The sequence below is a fragment of the Alligator sinensis genome, unplaced genomic scaffold (genome assembly GCF_000455745.1).
Source record: "Alligator sinensis unplaced genomic scaffold, ASM45574v1 scaffold381_1, whole genome shotgun sequence".
Classification (NCBI taxonomy): domain Eukaryota; kingdom Metazoa; phylum Chordata; order Crocodylia; family Alligatoridae; genus Alligator; species Alligator sinensis.
In genome coordinates, this window is record NW_005842440.1 from 662,598 (window position 1) to 686,722 (window position 24,125).

At 41.0% G+C, this 24,125-nt stretch overlaps 1 protein-coding gene across 6 annotated transcripts in view; it reads left to right on the top strand.

Annotated features, from left to right (window-relative positions):
- Window positions 1-24,125, top strand: part of DPF3 (double PHD fingers 3) — a 250,812-nt gene that overhangs the window by 225,459 nt on the left and 1,228 nt on the right. For 3 of the 6 annotated variants that reach the window (XM_025212014.1, XM_006030363.3, XM_025212018.1), the window contains exons 9-11: window positions 3,787-3,899; window positions 5,109-5,190; window positions 6,346-16,804. In XM_025212014.1, the coding sequence (XP_025067799.1) occupies window positions 3,787-3,899; window positions 5,109-5,190; window positions 6,346-6,416 (266 nt within the window). In that variant the 3' untranslated portion in view covers window positions 6,417-16,804. Of the gene's footprint in view, window positions 1-3,015; window positions 3,080-3,786; window positions 3,900-5,108; window positions 5,191-6,345; window positions 16,805-24,125 lie in introns of those variants that run through there. The other 3 variants (XR_003095651.1, XR_003095652.1, XR_003095655.1) reach the window with 3 other exon arrangements.

Genomic DNA, 24,125 nt, shown 5'->3' on the forward strand with positions numbered 1-24,125 from the left:
GGACTTGCAAGCAATCTGGCTATCTGTAAACCTGTTCGATGATAATAATGTTCTGGAGCAGGGTATGGAAGCCTTGCGGGGGGGGGGGAACAATACTCTTTTAAAATAATTCTTATTCTTCCTGTAAAAAAAGTGTGTCATGATCAGTGCTGGAAGATTTTTATTAAAAATAAATGTTCTGTAAGCACTATTATTATTATTTCCTATATCCCTCATTTTAATCTTCACAGAGTGGGGCTGATGTCTCCCTGGTAAAGCAAAGGACAGAATGGACACGCTAGATAAAGATAGCAGGGGTAGGCAGTGAAGGACCTTCAGGTGTAGGATGGGAAACCTGAACTTCATGTGGTGTCAGAGAGGAATTTATTGGAGCGATTCCAAAGATAGGGGGATGCAAGTGAAACAATAGTGTTAGCAGCTGTGCTTTATTTTGAATAGAAAGTGATGTGGTGCCAGAGAAGCTGAGAGGGAACATACTATAGTGGTCAAGACATGAAATGATGAGGTCCTGTATCAAAGGAATAACTAGCAGGGTTGGTGCTATGGACAAGCTGAGGGTGTGGGGTTGGGAGAGCACTGGACGGGCATGTTGTCTGAGAGCCGGGGAGTAGTGCAGGAGTCTTACCTATGCCAGGGGGCTCAAAAACACCACTGCAGCGTGGTCTGCCTGTACCAGCTGTTGCTCTTACAACAGCAGCATGGTGTCCATGCCCTCAATGGCTGCTGCAAGACCAAGGCTCTGGGGCTACTTGTGTTGCTAGAGTGGGGGGCAATTCTGGCACCCCTCCTAAGTTGGCACCCTACTCGGCCACCCCTAATTATGCAGTGTCCTGGATGAATATTTTTTGTGTCTGGACATGAGAAGAGATTAGATTCTAAAAATGTGATGGAAAATGCAGTGATAAGATTTGGAAACAGCCTGGATAAGTAGGACAATTGAAGGTGGTCCCTGCATTATGGAGCTGAGTGAGGGGAAGGTATTGTCAAGAATAATAGATAGCGTATATATGCATACAGACATACTAATTTAGGTTTAGTTTACTTAATTCCAGGTGCTGATTTCATGTGTGGCAGAATTTAGAACTTGTATCATTAGAGAACGGTGTTCCTTTGTTTGAACGGCCTTCTTTGATTTCAGCACTCTGCAGCTTTTTTTTTGTTGGAAGTCCATTATTTTCTGTTCCAAAGTAATTTTCTCTTCTGCATAGTGTAGAGTGTTCCTTCAGTGTCCTGACATTAAAATGAAGCTCTGTTTTGGCTGGGAGTCAACCCTGGAGGAAACAATCTAGTGTCATGTCAAGTTCTAAGGGTCCTGTAACAGCAAGAATCATCTAGTAAAGCGACCAAAACGCTGGCTTGCATCCATAGGTGCTTCTCAAGCAAATCCCGTGACGTCATTCTCCCCTTGTACTTGGCCTTAGTGAGGCCGCAGCTGGAGTACTGCGTCCAATTTGGGGCTCCACAATTCAAAAAGGATGTGGAGAAGCTTGAGAGAGTCCAGAGAAGAGCCACACGTGTGATCGGAGGTCAGGGAAGCAGACCCTACAATGACAGGCTGAGTGCCCTGGGGCTCTTTAGCCTGGAAAAGCGCAGGCTCAGGGGTGATCTGATGGCCACCTATAAGTTTATCAGGGGTGACCACCAGTATCTGGGGGAATGTTTGTTCACCAGAGTGCCCCAAGGGATGACGACTAGGTCGAATGGTCATAAACTACTACAAGACCGTTTCAGGCTGGACATAAGGAAGAATTTCTTTACTGTCCGAGCCCCCAAGGTCTGGAACAGCCTGCCACCGGAGGTGGTTCAAGCGCCTACTTTGAACACCTTCAAGAGCAAACTGGATGCTTATCTTGCTGGGATTCTATGACCCCAGCTGACTTCCTGCCCCTTGGGCAGGGGGCTGGACTCGATGATCTTCCGAGGTCCCTTCCAGCCCTAATGTCTATGAAATCTATGAAATCTGAGTTTCTCTGAACTAAAGATGGGCGCATGTCAGAAAGTCTGTTTCTGGATTCTCAGACTTCAGGATTCTTGGGTTTGGTCCATTACACAGATTGGTGTCCTTTGAATGTAGCTCTGTGTTGACAATTCAAATGCTCCAAAAACTGGAGGTTGTCTTAGCAGGGTTTTTGTCTGGATCCATCACTTTTCTGAATGATCAAAAGTATAGGATTAACCGATTCTAATGCTGATTGATCCCTCCTTCCTTTTGTATTTCCTCTTCTTTACTTTCTATTTCTTTGTTAACTTATGAATATCTGTTTTGCTACTAGATGTCCATAGTTCTCATGCCAATACCACATTGGAATAACCAGAAAACCCAAATCTTTCTCACAGCAATTGATGACATTTGTTTATTTATATTCTGTAACAGTATTACTTAAGTACCCATCAATTCTCAGAAACCATTTACTTAGCAGACTAGAAAATACAAAAAATTCCAAATATTACATGGCAGTGATAGGAAAGTATAACAGAGACACACACCACTGAGGGATTTGGTAATGAAAGGAACACTCCTATACACATGCCAGTTGTAACCATTTCCAGCCTTATTTTTTCTTACTAGCCAAGTATCTTTCACTTTTCTACTTTGATCCTCTTAAAAATATTTCCACACCAGTGAAATTAAAAGAATTTTTTCCTCCCTTGTTATAGCTGTCCAATAATAATAGACATACAAAAAGGAACACTTTTTGTATTCTTGCAAGTGTCTAGAACTAGAATTCAATAGATGTGAATGTGTATCCATACACATATACATGTATGTTTATAGTCCACCTTTCCCCATGCACTATGCAGATTATTAATACTAGTGCATGCCAGAGATGGAAAATGTTTGTTACCTGAGAAGAAGGACATTGTGTAACTCCAGGTGGCTTAAACTGTCTTGAAGGGTGATTCGGGGGTACAGTACTTGATTTCAGTGGTGTTTTTTCTCATTTTGTTTTGCAGAAGGAACACTGATCCTACCTTTGGTTTGTTTGTTTGTTTGTTTGTATTTTTCCCCTCCAGAAAGCCCTTTGCTGACCCTGCTACTGTGGTACTGCTGTTTTGCAAAGCTGGAGTCGACACGCATGTAGGGGCGGGGTTGTAAACTCTGGCGATTTGTCCTTCCCAATTAGATGTGACTGTTCTGCTAGCTTTCCCTTCTTTATTCCTTTTGTTTAGTTTGTTTTGGGAGTTGTTGGGGTTCTTTTCTTTTGATCCTGGAAGGTTAGTGGTGCAATTTGGTTTCTTCTGTGCCAACCAATTTTAGTAGCACAGAGCTCTTAAAAACACAATACTGCTTCTTTCCCCTTCTCTATGTTCTGCTCCTCTTTCTCCAGCTAAGTTTTCGAGTTGCTCCTCTATTTGTAGATCTTTGGTCACTAGGAAGGGAAGCTTTGAAATGGGAATAAAATCTCCTTTCAAACCAGGTCCTTTAATCAGGTTGAATTAAACTGCCAATTGAAACCTAGTCCAATTTCTATTGAGATGGATGGGTTCTCTCTGAAATTGGGAATGTTTCTGATTTCTTCCTTTCTCTCATTTTCTTTCAAAGAACATTTTTAAGAGCTCTGAAAAAAACTGCTTTGCCGATGGGAAAACGGGTGGGGTTGAATCTTATTTTTCTTGTGCCCGGCAGCGAAAGGGTTAATGCCTGCTTTCCTCTTTGGTATCTGTTAGTTGCAGCCCATGTTGTGATCAGTCCATGTCCATGTGCGTTTTGTCCCCAAATTTAATAACAGTTAATGCTAATAAAAGTAAACCTGAATCATTACAGTCATTTTTAATTTCCCCCAGGACACCCAACCTGCCTGCAGTTCACCACAAACATGACTGAGGCTGTCAAAACCTATCAGTGGCAATGCATTGAGTGTAAATCCTGTAGCCTTTGTGGGACCTCTGAGAATGATGTGAGTTTATTTATCTTTTTATGAAAATTAGTACTGGTGAAACTACTGCAAGTACTGACCTAAAGGGTGTTTTCTGTTTTGCTACAGAATATTAAGTATTGGTAGCAGCAGTGGGTCACTCTGCTACTGCTACTGCTTCTCCAATTTCCCTCAGCCCTGATCTGGAAAGAACAGCTTCTAGGTGCTTCTGTGTAAGATCATTCTGGGTGCTTTAAAGGACCACTTAAGATGTTGGTAACTGCAATTTGGAAACCATTTCAGCAGAAACTGGACTGTGGCCAGAAGATCATGTTATAAAAATCCATAATAGGGCAATCTATTTCAATACTGTGTTCTTGGCTGGAATTGGTAATGACCCAGAAGTGGTCCACATGGTCCACTGAACAGACCTCATTCACTAAACAGATGGTCTTTCCAAATTTGTTTTTTCAGTCTTGAGGAAAGAAGTGTTGTGAGAAGATGGTAAGAACCCAAGTAGGTAACACTAGGGAATAGCACCACTATGTGTCTCAGATTGTGTGGAGTAAGATTCAGAGTATTTCCATTTATTTATTCTTACTGCAGAGTCCGGAGTCTTATAGTAGTGGATTTGTCTAGTTCAGAGAGAGATTTTCCAGTTGGCAACTCCAAGTTGCCTTGTACAACCGATAAGACTAGGAAAGGACACTAAGGCCAGTTAAGAACAATGGGCATTTATAGACGTGCTCTGGGAGGCGGGGAGAAGGATGCTTTAATTAGTGAGCTGCAGTAATTAAAAGCACCCGAGCATCACGTGTATCAGTGTCCCTGCACTGAAAAAATGGTGGCGGGGCGCTTTGAACTAAAACTCGTTTGATCAGCTTTAGTTCAAAATGCCCCGTCACCATTTTTCAGCATGGGGACACTGATACATGTGATGCTGGAGGCTGCTGGAATGCGTTATTTTCTGGGTTTCAGATTAATTGTCTGCTCTGACTGACTGGATTTACAGCATGTCGGAGCAGCCTCCCTGCATGTGTGTAAGTGCCCATGGTGATCAATTATGGAAGCAGAAATGTGATGTTCTGTGAATAGATTTATGTTCCCTATATTATTTTTGTTCCAACTATGTGTTCAAAAGTATGCACTGCTGATTACAAAATACTTATGTTTCCACCTCAACAATAGACTAATCTATAATGTTTTCTTTTTCCCCCCGCCTTATCCTTCTCTTCACCAATCCTGCATCAGGACCAGCTGCTCTTCTGTGATGACTGTGACCGTGGCTATCATATGTACTGTTTAAACCCACCCGTCTTTGAGCCCCCAGAAGGTACCATGACTTAGCAGTCTACATTGAGAGCCATAGAAAGGTCCATGGGAAAGAGGGGGGAATTCCAAAATCTGGCCTCAGTTGAGGTGGGTCAAAGACATGGGAACTAGTCATTCATCATTGCAGCAAAGATCCCAGCCTGAAGGAAGAGAAAATTCCTTTTGGAAGGTCTGAGACAGAGGGTGTATCTACACATACACTGTTACATGTGCACCGAAAATTACTGAGCAGTACAGCCACGCATCTACATGTGTGTGCTCTTACTGCACAGTAACTATGGCAACTTATGCCGACTTAGTAAATTTACACCCGAGTAGTTACTGCACAGTAAGGCACATGTAGATGCCTTACTGTGCAGTAACCCTGTGTGTGTGTGGACTGACCTGGGACTAATTTCAGTCCCAAGTCAGTCCACACACAGCGTTACTGTGTTGTAATGCCTGCACATGTAGATGTCAGTATAAAAACTGCTTATTGCACAGTAACTTACTGCAGAGTAAATGCATGTGTAGACATGCCCAGAGAGTCTGTTGTGGGGAAAGGCCAGGTTAGGAGAAGGCTTCTGTCTGGTGTGAGGGAAGGCTGATAATTTTGGTGAATCCAGCTCCTGTGTAACGTTACCTGTTAGTCTTGGAGCATTTGAAATACTCCATAAAAGAAAACTAATTTAGATTCAATGTTACTTCCTTGCTAGAATTATGCATGATATAGAAGAAGGAAAGATTTGATTGGAGGGCACTGGAATTTTCAAAAGGGGTAAGGCAAGAATAATTAGAAATAGGTCATATAATTATGATTTATAACTTAAGTACATGGACTTTTCATTTATTTAAACTTCAGTAGAGAGGAAATCAACCCAATAGAGAAAAATTTTGGAAATTGAAGAAATAACCAATTGTTTAATTAGGAGATGATGGTTTAGGGTATCAACATTCAAAAGCTATTGTGGAGATGCACATCATAATTGACTAAAATTTTTTGGGGTGGTCTGGATAAAGAGAATTGTTGGGAAAGGAATAATGTACTTGCTTTAGAAACACACTACCAACTTCAGGGGCTGAGGATAACTGCTCTCGCATTGAAGCCATCCCTAGTGTACAGTTGAAGTATATAGAGTTAATACAGTGCATGTGAGATTGAATTCTTTATTCACAGGGAGCTGGAGTTGTCATTTGTGCCGGGAGCTACTCAGAGAGAGAGCATCAGCTTTTGGCTTCCAGGCCTGAGGGGTTCCATCAATCAAGCTGCAGTTTGCTCTTTGACTTGTGGTACCAGCACACATTTTCCATCCAGAACACAAAGACACAACACACATCAAAGAGAATGGACACTCAAACATAAGAAGAGGTATCTACAGAATTTACTGTCAAAGAGTAGGTTTCACTAATACAGTACCTCCTGGGTTCTACTAGAAGGAACATGTCTGCTTTTTTCAATCCTCCTAATGAAATCTTTTCACTGCCATGCATGGTTGCTGCTGTACTGTAATAGGCTTACATGCATTATATTAAGGGGGGAAATTGTTATATTGACATTGAGGAGTCGATTTTGTGTGGCCTTGTGCTCTTTGTTTGGTCTTCTTTTAAAAGAAAGAAATAGCAACCTATCTCCCAAACAATTACTGATGAGGTGCTGTGGTTGGGGTATTAGAAATTGTGACACTTCATGGGCTTGACTGGAAACCTCTTTACTGCAACTACATTGTAGACCTAGGCCGGCTTTGAAGGTTGCATCATTTTAGTTCTTCCTGAGTCATGAATAATATAAGCATGTTGTCACTGACCTCAAATTCCCTGTGTGACAGTTTCTTTGCTGGATATAACCTTTTGATTGTGCTGACTTCAGAATTTTGATTTTAGTGTAACTCAAAAAAGAACGCAATACATGTATACACACATACATATTCCACCCCATCTAATTTCTTATAATATACAGGGAGAAATCCTGGAGTGAAGTTGTTAAATATTCCAGGCCAATAATTTTGTTTTGTCTATAAAGAGGTGAAGAAGTACATCTCTGCACAAACCTGATTTTTTTGTTTTGCTGTCTAAGATGAACATTTTTGGGAGAAAAAACCTCTTTTTGAATCAACTCAAAATGAAAATCTTTCTAGTTCCTTGCTGAACTGAAAAAAAATAGCTTGGAATCAAACAAAACATTTTATTGTGGGTTTTTAACATTTTTAAATTAAATGTTGGCATTTTTTTAAATGAACATGTTTTCTGTCAGCCGAAAGTTGAAAGCTGTGTTCTAAACACTTGCAAACTACTTGTCAAATCCAAGTTAAATTTGCAAACAGTTTTGCCTTCCCACCTCCACAACTATATTTTTTGGCAATTACACTATTTGTTCCTCCTCCAAAACTCACCCTTTTTAGTGAGGGGTAAATAAAAACAGCTTTATTTTAATTGAACAATCCTTTATGGTGTATCATACTTAAATAGAATGGCGTTGAACTAATTTCTCAGGAAAGGAATCTGACCAATTTAGTTTTATTGTCCAAGCTAAATGAAATGGAGATTAAAAAGAAAAGAAAAACCTTGCTTGCTTTTGTTAGCAATTTCTCATTTCAGTAATTTAAGGTGTATTCCAAATGTCCCCGTAAGGCTGTAAACATATCACTTATGAATCTGTCGAGTGTTCAAGAATGGTCTTTATCTGTATGTGATATGTAAAATACATTTATAAAAAGATTAAAAAGCTGGCATAAGAATAGGAATGTTGTATACATTGGTGAGCATCCCAAGCATCATGAGTGACTCAGGTTGCTTATACAAATAGGTAAGGACACACAAGATTGTATTTGGAAAATCCATATAAATTGAAGCCTTTCTGCAATACCATCTCCACAAACATTTAAAAGAACATGATCTAAAAGATGAGTTCTTCTCTATCTTAGTAATAACACCTTAAATTATTGAACTGAAATAAATTGTACAGCTTTTTTCTATTTCTCCATTTTACTCTCTCTCTCTCTCTCTCTCTCTCTAACTTGAATTTCTCTATTTTACACACACACACACACACACACACACACACACTCACTCACTCACTCACGGTTCTTTTAAACTTTTTGCACTTCTATCAGGTTGGGCACTGCACATAGGCTAGTCAGTTTTATATTTTTGCTTTCATAGTTTTACACTCAAAGCTATCATATTGTATACACAAACCTAAAATAGAAGTGTTTTAATCCCCCTAAAACTGCCTCTAAATTCCAGTATAGCATGTGAACACTTTATTTCTAGTCATGTTGGACCTAAGGTGCTCCTCGTAGAGCTGCATTGTTTTTACCCAGGATTGATTTGATCCATTAGTTTTTGTGGGAGAACATAACCTAAGCTGAAAACCAGTCAACAGTGTTTTGAGAGAGTACAGACACCCTTTGGTGTGTGTCATGATTTAGAAGGGTAAGATAGAAGCCACTGCAGCCACATATTACGTGACCCGGCTGCCTCAGCCACTGCATATACATTCTCTAAACAGTACCTTTTTAAAAATGGTAAATGAACCATCCTTCTTCCAACCCTGCTGGGCAGCGTGCTGAAGCATTTCCAACTGCTCATCCCCATGGTTTCATCCAGTCCTCTGAGCTGCCCTAGCCTGCCTGTTCTGCTCCCTTGTGCCATCTATTAGAATCTCCTGAGGAGGAACTGAGAGAAGCTGTCATTTTCCTCCCATGCATATCACCTTAGTTTTCCCTCGGCAGTTATCCTAGATCTGCACCAGAGATGGAGCGTGCTGGAATAAGCATAGGGTGCCCAAACTTTCTACTAGGGAGAACTGTGCTGGCACCTTGTCAGAAGCAGGAAGGCCACACCTTACATACTTCTGTCACAAGAGGTCCATAATCTTCACATTTGCTTGGACTTGCACCTGCCTTGAGAGATGATTAGAAATTGCCTGGTGTTTTTGCTAAACAGCAATAAAAATGTGGAGCTGTTTAGCTATGCTATCACCAGCCTGTGCTTTGGGGAAGACTGCTGCAGCAGACCACCTCCAGAGACTCCTTGCTGCCTGTTTGGCCTGTCAGCTGCACTTTAGGTCCCTCTGAACAAAGCTTTAATGGAACTGATTGTTTTTACTGCTTCTGCACCCTGTGTATGTTGATGTGACCAAGACAGTGTTAATTAGCTATATTCCAGAATCCACATTCACACCCCATTTCACTTTCTGTGGCTTTAAGGCATTTTACAGCATATCTTCTCCTCCCACAACTATTCTGCAGTGAGGATGATCCTTTCCTTTTGGAAATGTTTATTAATAGTGGTGCTGAAGTTTCATCACTAATGAGGTGTGACCAAAGGATAAATCATTAGATCTTAAATTGCAAAATATTCTTTACCATATGAGTTAAGCTTAATAGGACCTTGCTTGTCATGGTCTGGTTACATTTCACTCTCTGTGGCTTTATTCTCACATCTCTATGTGCACAGACAGTTCCAGCTAACTTCTAGCAGCAGGTTAGCTCCAAAGCTCCCACTTCACCATTAAGAAGTTCCTGCACCAAACAATTCCCCTCTTCTGCCTTATGCTAAGGCAAGAAGTTGATACATTTTACTCTGTAATAACTTTTAGCATAGCTGTAGAGCTGTGCACATCCTGAAGTTCTTTACAGAGATTAATTAATTGGCACAATAACCACTGGAAGTAATACCATATCTGTTTTACAGAGGCAGCAGAGAGCCCATGTCACAAAAAGGAGAAATGGGATTAGAACACTTGAGCCCTGATTCAAGTTCTAACATTTGGATTCACTTCCCTACTGCACTGTCATTGGTGCAAACTTCTTTATAGAAACAGCCCCTGATTAGGCAGTGTATGAAGCAACATATAATCAAGATCTTTGAGGAGAACATTTCAGGGACTCTGACTTCATGCCTGTCCTTGTCATGGCGAGGAGGAACATTTTGCATCCTTAATAAATGTCTGTCAATCAAGCTGGCACCATTAAATTCTCACTCTATTTGTTTGCCTGTTTCACAGGACTGTAGCTCTTAAAGGCTGTAAAAAACCTAAATGAAAGTATTAAAAGTGAAAGCTTATAGTATAGGGGTACATCTGTACTGCAGGAAAAACACAGGTGTGTTCTTCAATGAAGACTAGGCAACTTGGATTTTAATTTGGCATAGCAGCACAAGGATATAGACTTGAACTGACTTACTAAGGAAAACAATCTCAAATTGCCTTGTCCTCACTGCTATTCCAGTCCAAATTAAATAACCTAGTTTTGCTAATCCGAATTTTTGAGATTGTCAAGCACTTTTTGCACTGGTGACTTATCCAGTAAAGACGTTTCTCCAGTTACTCTCTTATGTGACATTGTGGACATTCAGTTATGTAAGTTTGTTGATAGTATTTGATATGAGTAGAGTATAATACATTTTTTTGTTAATTGAGTCCCTTTGGAAAGAACAAACTGCTAATGGAAATGGTAGTTTCTGCCTCTCTGAAGCCTTCAGCTCATGACTAGATACATCTCTGGAAGACAAGCTTTAATCAAATCGAGTGAGTCAAACATAAGAATAACTGGGTGAAATTCTATGACTGGTGTTATGCAGGATGTCAGACCAAATGAGGCAGTTGTTCCTCCTGGTCTTATTATGAAAACACATTAGCTGATTGATGGGTTCTGTGAAAATACAAGCCTTGTCTACACAATACACAATAGACTTAGAACATATTACTTAAATGCTCACAAATTTAAGCCTCCCCCCCGCCGTTTCTTTTTTAGTCCACAGACTGCAATTGTAGGAAATAAGGGTGCAGGGAGTTGCAAATTGCAAAAATTATCACCCTGGTACTTTAGCTTCCCAACACAAGTATCCTTCTAGGGAGGACTAACTATCAGTTCAACACATCTTCCAGGCAGCTTGGTCATGGCCTCATCCTGTCTGGCTCTGTTTTCCACAATGTATCATCTGATTCCAGGAAGAGATGCAGAGGGTAGGCAGTTGCTGCAGGTTTGTAGCACCCTACCTGGAATGAGAGCATCAATGAGCCAAGTACAGGATCAGAAAAACAGACTGCATCTAGACAGTTCCTTTCTCTTCGACATTGTGTACTGCCACATCAATGTGCTTAATTTACTATTAGGAACGAACATCAATACCTCTCTCTCCATGTTAGCCTTTCAGTTCTAATACAGCTACAGAAACATGAGCTGTATCCCATTCTGCCTCAAAGAATCAACACCATTTGCCAGTGGCTTACTTTTGATATCCAAGCCTGAGTTCACAGGATTGACAAGAAAAAAGAAAAGAAAAACAAAACCCACAACTTGGCTTTTAATGAATCCCTTTTAATCTGGAAGCAGAGAAAATAAATATGGCATCCCATAATGTCATTTGTACACATTCCTGTGTCTGACTAGAACCACACTTCATTGGATTGGGAGGGAAATTTCTATTGCTATTTGAAGCCAGGAAGAGGTGTAAAATAATGTGGTGGTAGCAGGGTTTGGATTTCACAGTGGCTGCTCAGCAATAGCCTTGATGCTGTGCATTAAGCTTTTTTTCCCCTGTGATCATGGGACATTAACTTCCAGCTCTTCCCCTTTGGTGCAGGGCCTGAAAATAATTAATAGTTTCTAAGGAAGAAAAATGAGCTGCTGATTTTTCCCTCCCTTTCACCAAGAACAGGAGTACTTTGCATTCCTTCCAACAACTTTACGTGGTCGTTGAAGGTTAGTTGCTCTTCCTTTTGCCAATGATTTTACCTTCTTTACAGCAAAATGCCTTTGTGCTTTCATAGCACCTTACATTTGAAAATCTGCAAGTGCTTTTTAAAGAGTGAGTTTTATCTCAAAATAACAAATGGCTCCCGTGGTTTCTCATGGAAAACGGAGGCACAGAGGTCAATGCCAACTTTTTCAAGTGTCTGTTAATCTGGGGTATCTCAAATGTTGGGTCCCCGACTTGAGATTGTGTACTGCTTTCTAGAGATGTTGAAGCATAGCCATGTACTTACTCAGTAATCTGAACTGACCAGGGATACCCACTTACCAGCATTTGGTTTATTGCTGAGCTAGTTGGGGTATCACTCTTCCATAACTGTGTTGGAGAATGGCTCAAGAATGGGTCTTAAATTAGGGAAAAAAGCCACTGTTTAGCAGCATTCATATGACCCAAACATTACTCCTTGTAGCTTTTAAACTACTGTCCCTTGTCGTCTTTTCTGCAGTTTGAAAGGGGTTTATTAAACTCTGACTCAACAAAAGAATTTCCTGTACAGCACATCATTGTGAGGCTGTTGTGGGTTCTCTACACCTCCTGCTTGTTTTTTTGAAAGGGGTCAAATCGGAGGAAAGAAGAGGGTGACTGTAGAAAGAAATATTAATTAAGCCTGTCACTGCTCCAGGGTCCATATCCTTTGAGCACAAAAATATCCCATGTGGCCCTGGGAATTGTTTTATCTGCAGTTGTGGGAAGACAAAAGTATTTTATGAACTTGGGTTGAATTGGATAACAGAAAACTGCCCTTAGAACGACATGTCTGTTTGCCTAATCAGCAGGCACTGAGATCTATAGGTCTAGAAAATAGTCTTTTAAAGGAAAAGTGGAAGGAGCTGTTTTTCTTCACACATTAAAAACAGAGTACATACTAATGGGAAGAATCTTGCATGTGGCTTGGATGTAAACTAAATAAAAATAAAGGAGGACAAGATGACAAGAAGATCATGATCAATTGAACCAAACTAAACTAATAATTTGAAGAGGGTAGTATATTTGTCCTGAAATTCTGGAGAAAGTAGTTTCAGTGGCCTATATAGGGTGGAAGGCTGCTTGGAGAGGCACTCAGTGGTATCTGGTGCTCCCCCTGTCTGTTTGCTGTATCCACCTATTGTGCCTGATCATCTGCTTGGGATGTAAGCTCTTTGGTTCAAGGACCTCTGTTGAGATATATAGCAGTACAGTGTTCAGCACAGCGAGTCAGAGCTGCCCCAATGCTACCAAATTACAAATATAAAAGCAAACCTTTCCCATCCTCAGCTCCTATGATTATTTATTCAAATTGTTGGTGAGATGTGGTATGCATCCTCTAGCCCTCAAGGAGTCAAACTTGGGATTTGAGTGGCGAGGAAGGGCGAAGCAATAGGAATGGGGAAGGCAGCATAATTTCATGAAAATCTTTTCCGTGTCCATTGTTTTCATAGTTAACATCAGAGAAGTTCTCACAACCAACTAAAAGACAAGGGGAGCCAATTTTATTTCACTTCATTATGGGGGTGTTCTCATACTCATGCCTCCATATACCCACATGTACATACTCTACGTCCACTGGTTTGTATTAACCTTGAGTCAACAAGTTATGCTAGGTAGAGATTTTGTCTCCTCTACTAGAATCAGGGTCCCTAACAATGACAGGAAATGTAATGTACTCTATGCAGTCTCTGCCCACAATCCCAAACTGCAATGCCTATGCTAAAATGACTTGCAATGTAATAGATGGTAATGTTTACATTTTAATTGTCATCATTAGGTTTCAGTTCATGAATAACTGAACTGAATGGGGGAAGTTCCACCATAGTTCAATAGTGCTATTGATTCTTTCTAATTGCAGACTAAGAAAGTCAGCTGTACTGAAAGATTACTTCAGATATTTATTCACAACCAGAAGGGGTAGATTGTTTCCTGCTGTAGTCAGGAAATACAGGGTCAATTTCAGCTCCGACTTGTCTGGTCTTAACAAATCACTAAACCTCTTTGTGTCCCAGTTTCCTCAATGTGTAAGGTAGAGAAAGTAATTTTTACCCATTTGTGCAAAGTGCTTTAAGACCTATGACAAATACTAAATGGATGTGAAGTATTAATGTTTACTATTGTGAAAACCAAGTCACATTTGAAAATGGAGAAAAACTACCCTCTAGCTATCTAGGATGCTTTTCCCTCTTACCACGTGAAACTCAAGCAACCCAAGTCAGTGACACTGGACACAGTGATGAGATTCAGGTGGCATTCCAGGAGTCTCATGCTGATCAGTCAATGTCCTTTCCTGCAAAGGAAATAAATAGCTTTTGTTGATTGGCTATGTTTCCTCATTCTGGTCAGAGAAGGACAGGAGCTGGGACTGGCAGGCAGCCAAATCCATCTTCAGTGATGATATAATTACTAATAATGACCTCCAGCCCAGGCGGCTAGTTAAGTGGCTTTTGAGGGCACGCACCAACCCTAGTCTGGTTTATATAAGATAAACTCAATTTTGTTGGAGTGGAAGGGAGTTTATGTCCTTTAGAGAAGCAGATCTTCCTGGTCCCAAGGGAACTGTTCCAGCAGTAACATCAGCCCCCAAATAGGTCTCTGTCAGGATTATCATAACAGCACGTTGTCCCTCACCAACATTTCGATTAGCACAAGGACTTTAATTTAGGGACAGACGGTGAAAACCTCATTTTCACTGCTAACCAGTCACCACAAGCACAGGCCCATTGATGTCAATAGGTCTGCTCGGATAGTAGGGTACTACTTACCATAAGCAAGGCTGAGCAGGATCTCTCCCTGGTTGTTAATCAATAGAAAAACTGAAAGGGGATGATTGAAAACAATCAGCTGGTATCCTAAGAGGAATGTGTGCTCACTTATATTAGGTGAACCATATGGTGAGAGAATATGGAGAGGCGGGTGTTGGGAGAGGGAGGCTATGCACAGGATTGAGTGGTAAAGGAATTGTGCTATATCCCCATCTCTCTTGGTGAATTGCTATTTGGTCTTTGCAAGTCATGGGAGTTTACTGTGCCTCACTTGAACTAGCTGTAAAATGGAGACAATAATACTTAGTATCGTGGCAGCAGAAGGGGTTTTCTGCAGGGCTTATGCCTTAATTTTACAGAAGTGAACCTTAGAAAATCAGGTCACAAACTCATTAATGTTTTAATGTGTTTTCAGGTCCTTGGGTAGAAGTATTGTTATATTATTCACTGGTGCATTTAAAGTATTCACCCTTATTGTTGTTTTGGAACACAAAAACTACTTTTCTCATCTCCGTACAGCCTCCCCCAGGTCTTATAAGCTCAGCATTAAGCAGTGTTTCATACCTTTCTGATTGTAGCCTTTTTCACATCTTGACATCCTTACAGTCTTTCACTCAGTCCAGACTCACTCTTGTCTCGGTTCACTGAAATGCATTTTAGGCTTTACATCTCCAGTGAATTGAGAGCTGAACTCCATCTTTTCCAGAGGACTGTAGTTCAGATGCTTCTCCACAGTCTAAGCGACTGAGAAAACTGACAAAGTCCATTTCAGGTTATTCACTTTTCCATGTCCTGTGAGAATTTTTCTTTGTCTGGTAGTAATATAACAGTGTTAGCTTCTATCTCACCTGTACATTCCCAGGAAATATCATACTGGGGGGATTTTTTTGTCTATATGGAAGGGATTTTAATTCTGCCTCTGTTACTTAATAATTCTAACTTGCTAGCTAACAGGAGGGAATGGCTGTGTGTCCGTAGTAATGAAAATCAGGATTTTGGTTTTCTTCAAACTGGATGAGTGTCAAATAGAAGATAACCTATCCCCAGACATACCCTATCTTTCATAGCTTTCCCCAGAAACACAAGAAATGGGTAAGTTCTTTCCTCACTCTTTCATTTGTCTTGCTCCTATGTTCTTATAGAAAGACAACAGTCAGGAATTTCCAAAGGCCAACTCCATTCGAATTTTGTTGAGGAGCGCTGTCCTATGCCCTCTCGTCATAGCTCTTTTCCTTCCCTTAAACTAAAACCTTACTGAAATTCTTAAAAACTGTGTTCCAATGCCTGGTTTAAAGGGCTGTGGGCAACCCAGTAATAAAGGTAGTCCCAAACCAGACCAAAACATCAGCTCTCAATAAATACTCCTAAAAATACATGTGTTCAAAAGATACATTTTACTATGTCCCTGATGAATGAACCAATGGGCATCCTTTACTTTGGAGTGGCTGAAATTCAAATATTGAGTTTATCAGTGTTGAGTGTTCATATACACTTTATTTATACTTTTAAAATACTCTTTAAAAATGAGGGGGGGCAACATTGCAGCTCAGCCTTTCTCTCCAGATGGTATTGCACTTGACTGTCTTTCTACTGCAGGAAAAGCCAAGCATGGCTCCCCTTTGTTTACGTCTTTATGTTTCCAACAGCATCACAGGTAGGGTCAGCAGCATTGCACATGTTCCTGGGAACAGTAAGCAGCAGTTTAGTGACTTGCTGCTGGAAAGGGAGGCTCAGCCGTGTTTAATGTGTCATGTTAACATGCTGGCTCATTCTTGTGCTGTTTCATTAACTGATGACAACAGAAGGCTTACTAGACAAGATCGGGTGATCAGTTGTAAGGAGATGTCCTCTAAAATAAATGTTTTCTCTGTTACTTGTGGTAGAGTTGGAAAGATGTTGTAGGCATGCTGGTCCAGGAAAAATGCAAGAGACAAGGATTTTTGTGGGTGATATCTTTGATTGGATCAACCGCTGAGTTGGGAGGGATACAGACAAGCTTTTGAGTATGAAGTCCTGTGAAAGAAGTAGAGATGCTCAGGGCACATCTATACAGTCTATTAATGCACAGCAATAAACTCCAGCACATATCGCTCAGAGTTTATTGCTCCCAGGCGCCACGTTTGAATGTGCGCCCAGAACTGCAGCACATTGAGCTGGATTGGAGCAGCCCTGGCTATCAGGGGACCTGGGGGGTCAGCTTGCCAGCCTGGGGCTGCTCTAACCCAGCTCAACATGCTGTGAAGGGGCTGGTTGGGGCACAAGTGTGCTTCAGTGTGGGGCTAGCCAGCAGGCAGTCCTGGATCTGAAGCGCCACCCTTGTGCCCTAGCCAGCTGTGTCCGTGTCTACACGTATGCTGCTGTGAAGTAAAAAACTGTGCCACAGGATAGTATTTGTATTTACAAGTACTAACCTGCAGTGGAGTTTATAGTTTACTGTGGCCTAATAGGACTGCGTGTGTAGATGCTGAGACGTTTACTATGGAGCTAATTAGGCAGCTACACAGTAAATGTCTCGTGTAGACATGCCCTCAGAGACCTTTTCCATGTCTGCTCCTGCTCTTCCAGCATGAGCAAGCCAATGGCAGCTGACTACTTGAACTATTGTCCTTTTCTCTTAATTAGTAATGGGTGCAAGTTAAGACACCAGACAGAAACAGCCAAATTTGGGAAACTGAATCTGGCTTATTATTATTGGCCCTTAAACTAGTAATGACACAAACTTCTTTTTCACAGTGGAAAAGGAGAAACAGGCTAAATCCTTTTTGACAGTATGGCACAGCATGTTGGAAACTGTTTTGATGTTCTAACCCTTTTCAAATTTTTTATAGGTACTGCATTAATTATCCAAAAATACTGCAATTTACTGATTACTGCTCATTACAGTACATACAGTTTTGTAGTACTTATTTAAAGCAGAAACAGACTTAGAGGTTTATACAAACATTCCTTTACTATGAGTGAGGAAGAAGAATAGGGAAAGGCCCTAACTGTCCTCATTAAAAGTATAACAGCATTTTGGGGTAATGGAACAAAGTATTACTTCTCATAGCAGTGTTTCTATGCTATTTGGATGTAGTTTTAAAATCCAGTGGAGGAGATAGGGAGGTATTATTGATACAAGCCAATGGCAAATACATTAAAAGGAATTTGATCTATGAGTTAGATCCTTTACTGGTGTAACAGGCACAACTCCACTAATTTTGGTGAAACTGAAGCTCTAGCCCTATGTTTTAAACAGGCCAAGCTTAAAGTACTGGTATATTTGTGACCTATTCAGTAATTTAGGTGCTTTAGACATAAAACCTATACTTACTACCTCATGTTGGTTTTCCTTACAGCTGAAGGTGCTGTACATGCATGAGAAAATAGGTGTTGATATGCCTGATCAATCAGTTATCCATCTAATCTAGAATCCTCTCTCTGACAGTGGCACCAGCAGATGCCTCAAAAAAAAAAAAGAGTCAATAATTCCTGTAATAGATACTTAAGGAATAAACTACCCTGAGGGACATTTTCTAATACCAGGAAGTTAGGGGTTGGCTTTTCTATTTTAAATGCATTACCTTTCATTTTCACAAGATGTCTCCTTGTTTTAATATGAGGAGAAAGGCTGAATAGAAATGCCCGATCTACTTGTCTATATCATTATTTTTAATGTACCTGTAACATGCCTTCTCTTATCCATCTCCATTCTAAACAGTCCCCATCTTTTCAGTCTCTCCTCAAATGATAACTTTCCATTCCCCTAATAATTTTTGTCTGCTGAAGTAATTCCATTTTAGTGATAGCTTTTTGAGCTAGGGTGAGCTGAAGTGAACAGTATTTGAAGTTGTGGTGTGTCATTGGTTTGTACCATGGCATTAAAATATTCTCAGTATTATTTCTATCCTTCTTTTTATACGGCTTTACATTGTGGACACTCTGCATCAGTAGCTGCCCAGTGAGCAGATGTTTTCACTGACACATTCATGATCTCCTCTAGGATTTTCCTTGTAATTGTTACAGTTAGAACAGGTTAACTTAGAACCAACCATTTTATAAACAATTCAAACAAAATTGTACAGTCTCTTCCGCTGATATTTCTGTTGCCAGAGTTTTATCCAGATGCTACAGCTGGGGGGGTATGGTCAGGTTGACCAAGTATGAAATTATATGCAAAATGGCTACTGCAATAAGGAAGTCAAGATATTTTCTAGTAACCACCTTCCCAACATTGTTCAATGTATCACATAGACAAAACTCTGGATTCCATATCTGGAAGCATTCTTTCATGCTTATCATGAGTGTGTTGAGTATTGTAGATATGTTAATCAAAGCTCACATCAACCTGCATGAGGTATAGAAGAGTGACACTCATTTCACAGATGGGGAAATTGCAGTGCAGAAAGATTAAGGGATTCACTAAGCACCCCATTGTTTCCCAACTTCCAATCTCATGCCCTAACCACAAGGCCACCTTTCTTTCTATGACAGAGCCCTCTTTCTTTATGAGAACAGAGTACAGGGTTCTATAGTAATTGTTAAAATACAGCATTTACAAGAGGGATCCTTTAGTATCTTGGTCAGTTAGTATAGAATACTAAAATAAAAAAATACTATCGTGTATATAGAAACTGACTAAGACATTTAAGAAACAATATGATAAACTTCAATGCTTTGGACAATTTTATTGAAAGGGAAGGTTTTAGCCTTACAGTATCATGGCAGCAGAAAAAAATCCTGACTTCTTTGTACTATATAGTTTCCTAAATTCTTTTTTAAATTAACATGTTACTGAGGATGAAATGAAAGAAGAAATCTTTATTAAAAGTAGAGCTCAAAGGTTTTTCTGTTACTTTCCTTCCTTGTTATCTTACAAGATTCCTGCAGCACAAAATTTTGGAGCACTACATTGACTGAGTAGGGTGTAGTAGCAGAGTGGTATGAGTTTAAGCCTCATTTTAGACTCAAGCTAATGGTTGCTCCCCAGTTGACTGTAAATGGAAACTTGGTCATTCAGGCTGGGATTCAAAGCAGTTGGATGTGGTGCTAATTGTATTGTTTCTTTATATGCCATTGGCTACAGAAGCTTGTGTGTCTTAGCCCTACTAGCCAATGCACTCTTAGGTTTCAGTGGACCTTTGACTTCTTTTAGACGTGGTGGGTGCATCTACACGTGCCCCTATGTCACCGTTGTTACTGCATCATCATGTAGTACTTCCTTTTGGACAGTGCAGTAACAGCCCATACTGCACTGTGCCTGCTGCACACCATTATTTTTAGCCGCTATGTTGCCATAGCAACTCGCTATACCGAGGGAGCGTGTTGCTACACTGCAGGGGTGGAAAAAATGTGGCCCGTGGGCCGGATGCGGCCCTCCAGGCCAGTCTATCCGACCTGCAGGGTTGCTAAAAAATTTAGAAAATTAATATTTATCTGCCCCTGGCTGCCTGTCATACGGCCCTCAATGGCTTGCCAAAAGTCAGGAAGTGGCCCTCTGCCTGAACTAATTGCCCTCCCCTGTGCTACAGCAATGTAGTGTCATGTGTAGATGCACCCAGTGGGCATTTTTACACATGCTCCGGGGGTGCGAAGGGGGGGAGTTTTAATGAGAGCAGCTCTGAGAGCACCTGCAGCATCACATGTATTCAAGGTCCTGTGCTTCAAAATGGGGGTGGGGGACACTTTAACTAAATCTCATTTGATGAGCTTTAGTTAAAACACCCCCACCCCCATTTTGAAGCAGGGGGATGCTAAATACACGAGACGTGGAGGCTGCTACCGTGCGCTCATTAGCATGCTCCAGCAGACTCAGTCAAATCTGATCCAGTGTGCTGTAAATACCGAGTGTTGGAGCAGCATCTCTGCACATCTACAGGCACCCAGTGATTCTGTTTCTTAGTTGGGCCCTGGTTGAAAACATGGTTTCATCTTTAAAAGCAACTCTTTAAAAGAACTGTGAGTTCCATATTCACTTCATCTTACTAATTTTCAGGTTAAAATCTCTTGGTTGGCAACTTAAAACAATATTTTACCATCTGAGCTCTGACAGGCAATTTGGGGTTTTTCAGTTTTGCACCACAAGTAAGAAAAGTTCCACAGGCCAGATTAGGTCATCAGTACGTTGGACATCCACACTGGTTTCAGATTGCCCTCAGAAGCATCTTTGCAAACTGCTGAGGGCTAATAGGGTTGTATAGGTGTCACAGAAGGCACAAAGCAGTTTGAAGAAAATAGAGTTGGAAAAATGTCTTTTAATTTTGCTTTCAGAAACTCCATTATTTGTGAGAAAAGCACCATGCTTGACTCTGAGCCCAGGCTGAGTTTGTAGACAGGGGAGATGGGGAAAAATACAGTTCCTTTTACCAGAAAACTGAATAAACATCCTATAAAAATCAGGAAGGTACAATTTGGCCTGTTAGACATATACTCATTCTATACACACATTTTAGGGTGAAGCTAAACCTTAAATACTCTTTCTTGTATAAGAAGAGTTTGACTGTGAGGCCAGTAATATACTTGACTGTTGAAGGTGAATCCTCTTATTTACCTTACGTACCGTAACATGCAGGTCCCCATCCCACATTATGAAGAAATCCTGGTTCTGTTTCTTGACCTGGTAGCTGTGTATGAAATTATTGAGTAGGCCAGCACACTTCCCTAGTCCTTCCTCATCCTCTGTTAGCTGGCTGTAAGGCTTAGGGTATAGGGACTTTTACCTCTAGGTCACTTCTGGCCTAGAAAATGTAAGCAGTGACTGGATGCTGCTGATAGCTGCTTGGTGTCCTGTATGCAATAAGTAGGCATTCCTACTGTTATTCACAGTGGAAAAGTGTCAGTATTGCAGAAACAGTTGTCATGAGTTGGCTCCTGTGTTGATGTTCTTAGCAGAGAGGCCAACAACTAAATGACAATAAAGACTGAGCTATTTTTAATCCCCAGGTTAAGATTGAGGGGAAACCTGAGTTACTTGCATCTGTTTTGTGAACTGAGGAGTTCAATCAACACTAAATGTATAATACTTTATTTATTTAAAAAGTAGAGCAGTAAATATGTCCAGTGTCTTAGCACCTTACTCTGGAAATGTGTTTATAGTTATGTAGTCTTTTTCTACCCTTATCCCTTTAGGGAAGAAAAATTGTTTTCAAAAAGGGTGTGGGCCAAGCAAAGGCAGGTGGCTGGACAATATTGAGAAAGGACATTCATCCCTTATCCCAGCATCTGAGAGAGAAAAGGTTCTCTTTCTTCTGCACCACTCTGCATGATAAACTGAACTGAGGTGAAAGAGATTTTAGTTTGAGTTAGTCAAAAAGTAAAAGTAGCAAGGGGTATTCTGTCACTGTTTACTCTTGTGGTTTTTTAAATGGAAGTTCTTACCCTTTTTCAAACTTGTAATGCCCTTTTCCATAGTAGGACCATCCTAGGGGACCCAACGTCATTCCTCTCACATTAAACAACATGAAATATGAAGATGGTCAGAGGCCTATCCCCAGGCTGATAAACCCTGATCATTTTTACTGTGCATGTATACATTTCAAAGTGAAATTATTGGAACTTGGTGACTCTACTGAAATCTCTCTTAATGTGTTAACTGTGGTGCCAAGCTAAAATGGGTGAAAGAAGACAAGGATCCATAATTTTAATGAAGAAAGACAATTTAGGTCATCCTGAAAAAGGGATGGGCCTGAGGAAGCTTTCTAACTTTCAGCACTTTGGTGACACCCCATTTTCTAGAACCTCTTCTCCAAAAGTAGTTGTACAGGCTTCAGTAGCAGAAGATGTTTTTTTCTTTTGCTCCCCTACTTCAAACTGGAAATGTTTGTTGATATACATTTGGATTTTGTGGATATGTAGGGGAGTCGATGGGGTGGCTAGGCCCTGGGACTTCTTACTAAGATAATCTAATGCCAGTCAAGATACCCTATGGGGGAATCTTGGCCTGGTAGCAATTGAAAGTCCCCAGAGCTTTTGGTTTTCAAGGGAAAGGTGATGCAGAGGGAACGACTGTTTTTCATGAAGCTTTGTCAGAAAAATACTACAGCCTCAGATTAAGTTTCTTGTCCTGTCAATCCCCAGCTAAATGCAGAATGCCATGTAGAGGGAGGGGGATATGTCCCACATGGATGGAGCAATTGAAAGTATGATGGAACCACACATTCCAAGTCACTATTTTAGGGAAAAGGGCTGCTTGTACATGCCATGGGGGTTTACTTTGGTTTAATTCTCTCTAAATTGTAGTGGTGGATTTTTAAAAACACTGCGTCAATTTAGGGAGAATTAAACTGAAGTAAACCCCTGTGGCATATATACAAGGGTCAGATCCGATCCTTACTTGCCTCTCCAGTGGCCAGTGGTGGGGGGGAGGGGGCAGCTGCCAGTGGGCCAAGCAGTCCTGGAGCTGCAGGGGGGATGGTGCTTCCCCCCATGGCAGAGCCCCCCAGGTGCTACCTGCCCACAGGCACCCAGTCTGGGCAGTCCCGGGGGCACTGCAGCCATGGAGAGAAACACTGCCCCCCCCGCAGCTATGGAGGGAAGCACTGGGTCCCCACGCAGCTTAGGCAGGCAGGCTCCAGGGAGGAAAAAAAAAAAGATCAAGATTGCCACTTCTTTTTTTCCTTCAGTGGAGCCTGCCTGCACAGGCTGCTGTTGGGCTACCTGCACAACCCCTGAACTGCATGGGGCTTTGTGCTTCCCTCCAAGGCTAAGGTAGGTGGTGTTTTATTTTGCTACACCCCGAAGTCATTTAATGTGCAATACGCTGGTGACTGTGTAAACAGCCACACCAGTAAAGCATTTAAGCTGCTTTAAAGGCCAATTTTGTGGTGTGTACAAAAGCCCCAAAACTCTCCCTTGGCATATGCTTTGGTGGTAGGTTACATGGGACTATAGAACCTTGGGAACCCTACATTTTAGATTCCTCTCCCTTTTGTTACAAGTGTATTGAAAGATGTTCACATCTCCAAGAGTAGAAAAAAAATATCAATTTGTTAGTTCCCTCTAATTTCTTTCCTTTTTCAGCTCTACACACTACCTCCTAGTTGTCTGTTGCTGGCCTGTGTGGGGCCTAATTGGAATTTACAGAATACTGCGTGCATCTAAGTGTGCTGCCAGGATTGCATAGTAACGGTGGGTACTGCACGGTCATTTAGTACTTGCTTTAGCAAGTACTAAATGACCGTGCAGTACCAACTGCGCAGTGGGGTGCATGTGTAGATGTGCTCACAGTATAGTATTGGATTTACTCTGGCAGCTAGGGATTACAGGTGAGGGAAGCAGTGCATTTTTGTAAGAATAGCTCTTTATGTTATTTTCTCTACTTTCCCCTAAAAATTGTGGGCCTTTTTTAAAAACTCTGAAGTGACTGTATTGTTACACTATGTGTGTATGTGTATGGTTTTGTTTTGATCTGACCTGCCTGGAAATGCCCTTTGATCCTCCATCCCAGTTTTCTAATGTGAAAAGCCCTGATTTGTTTTGGGGGGGAGGG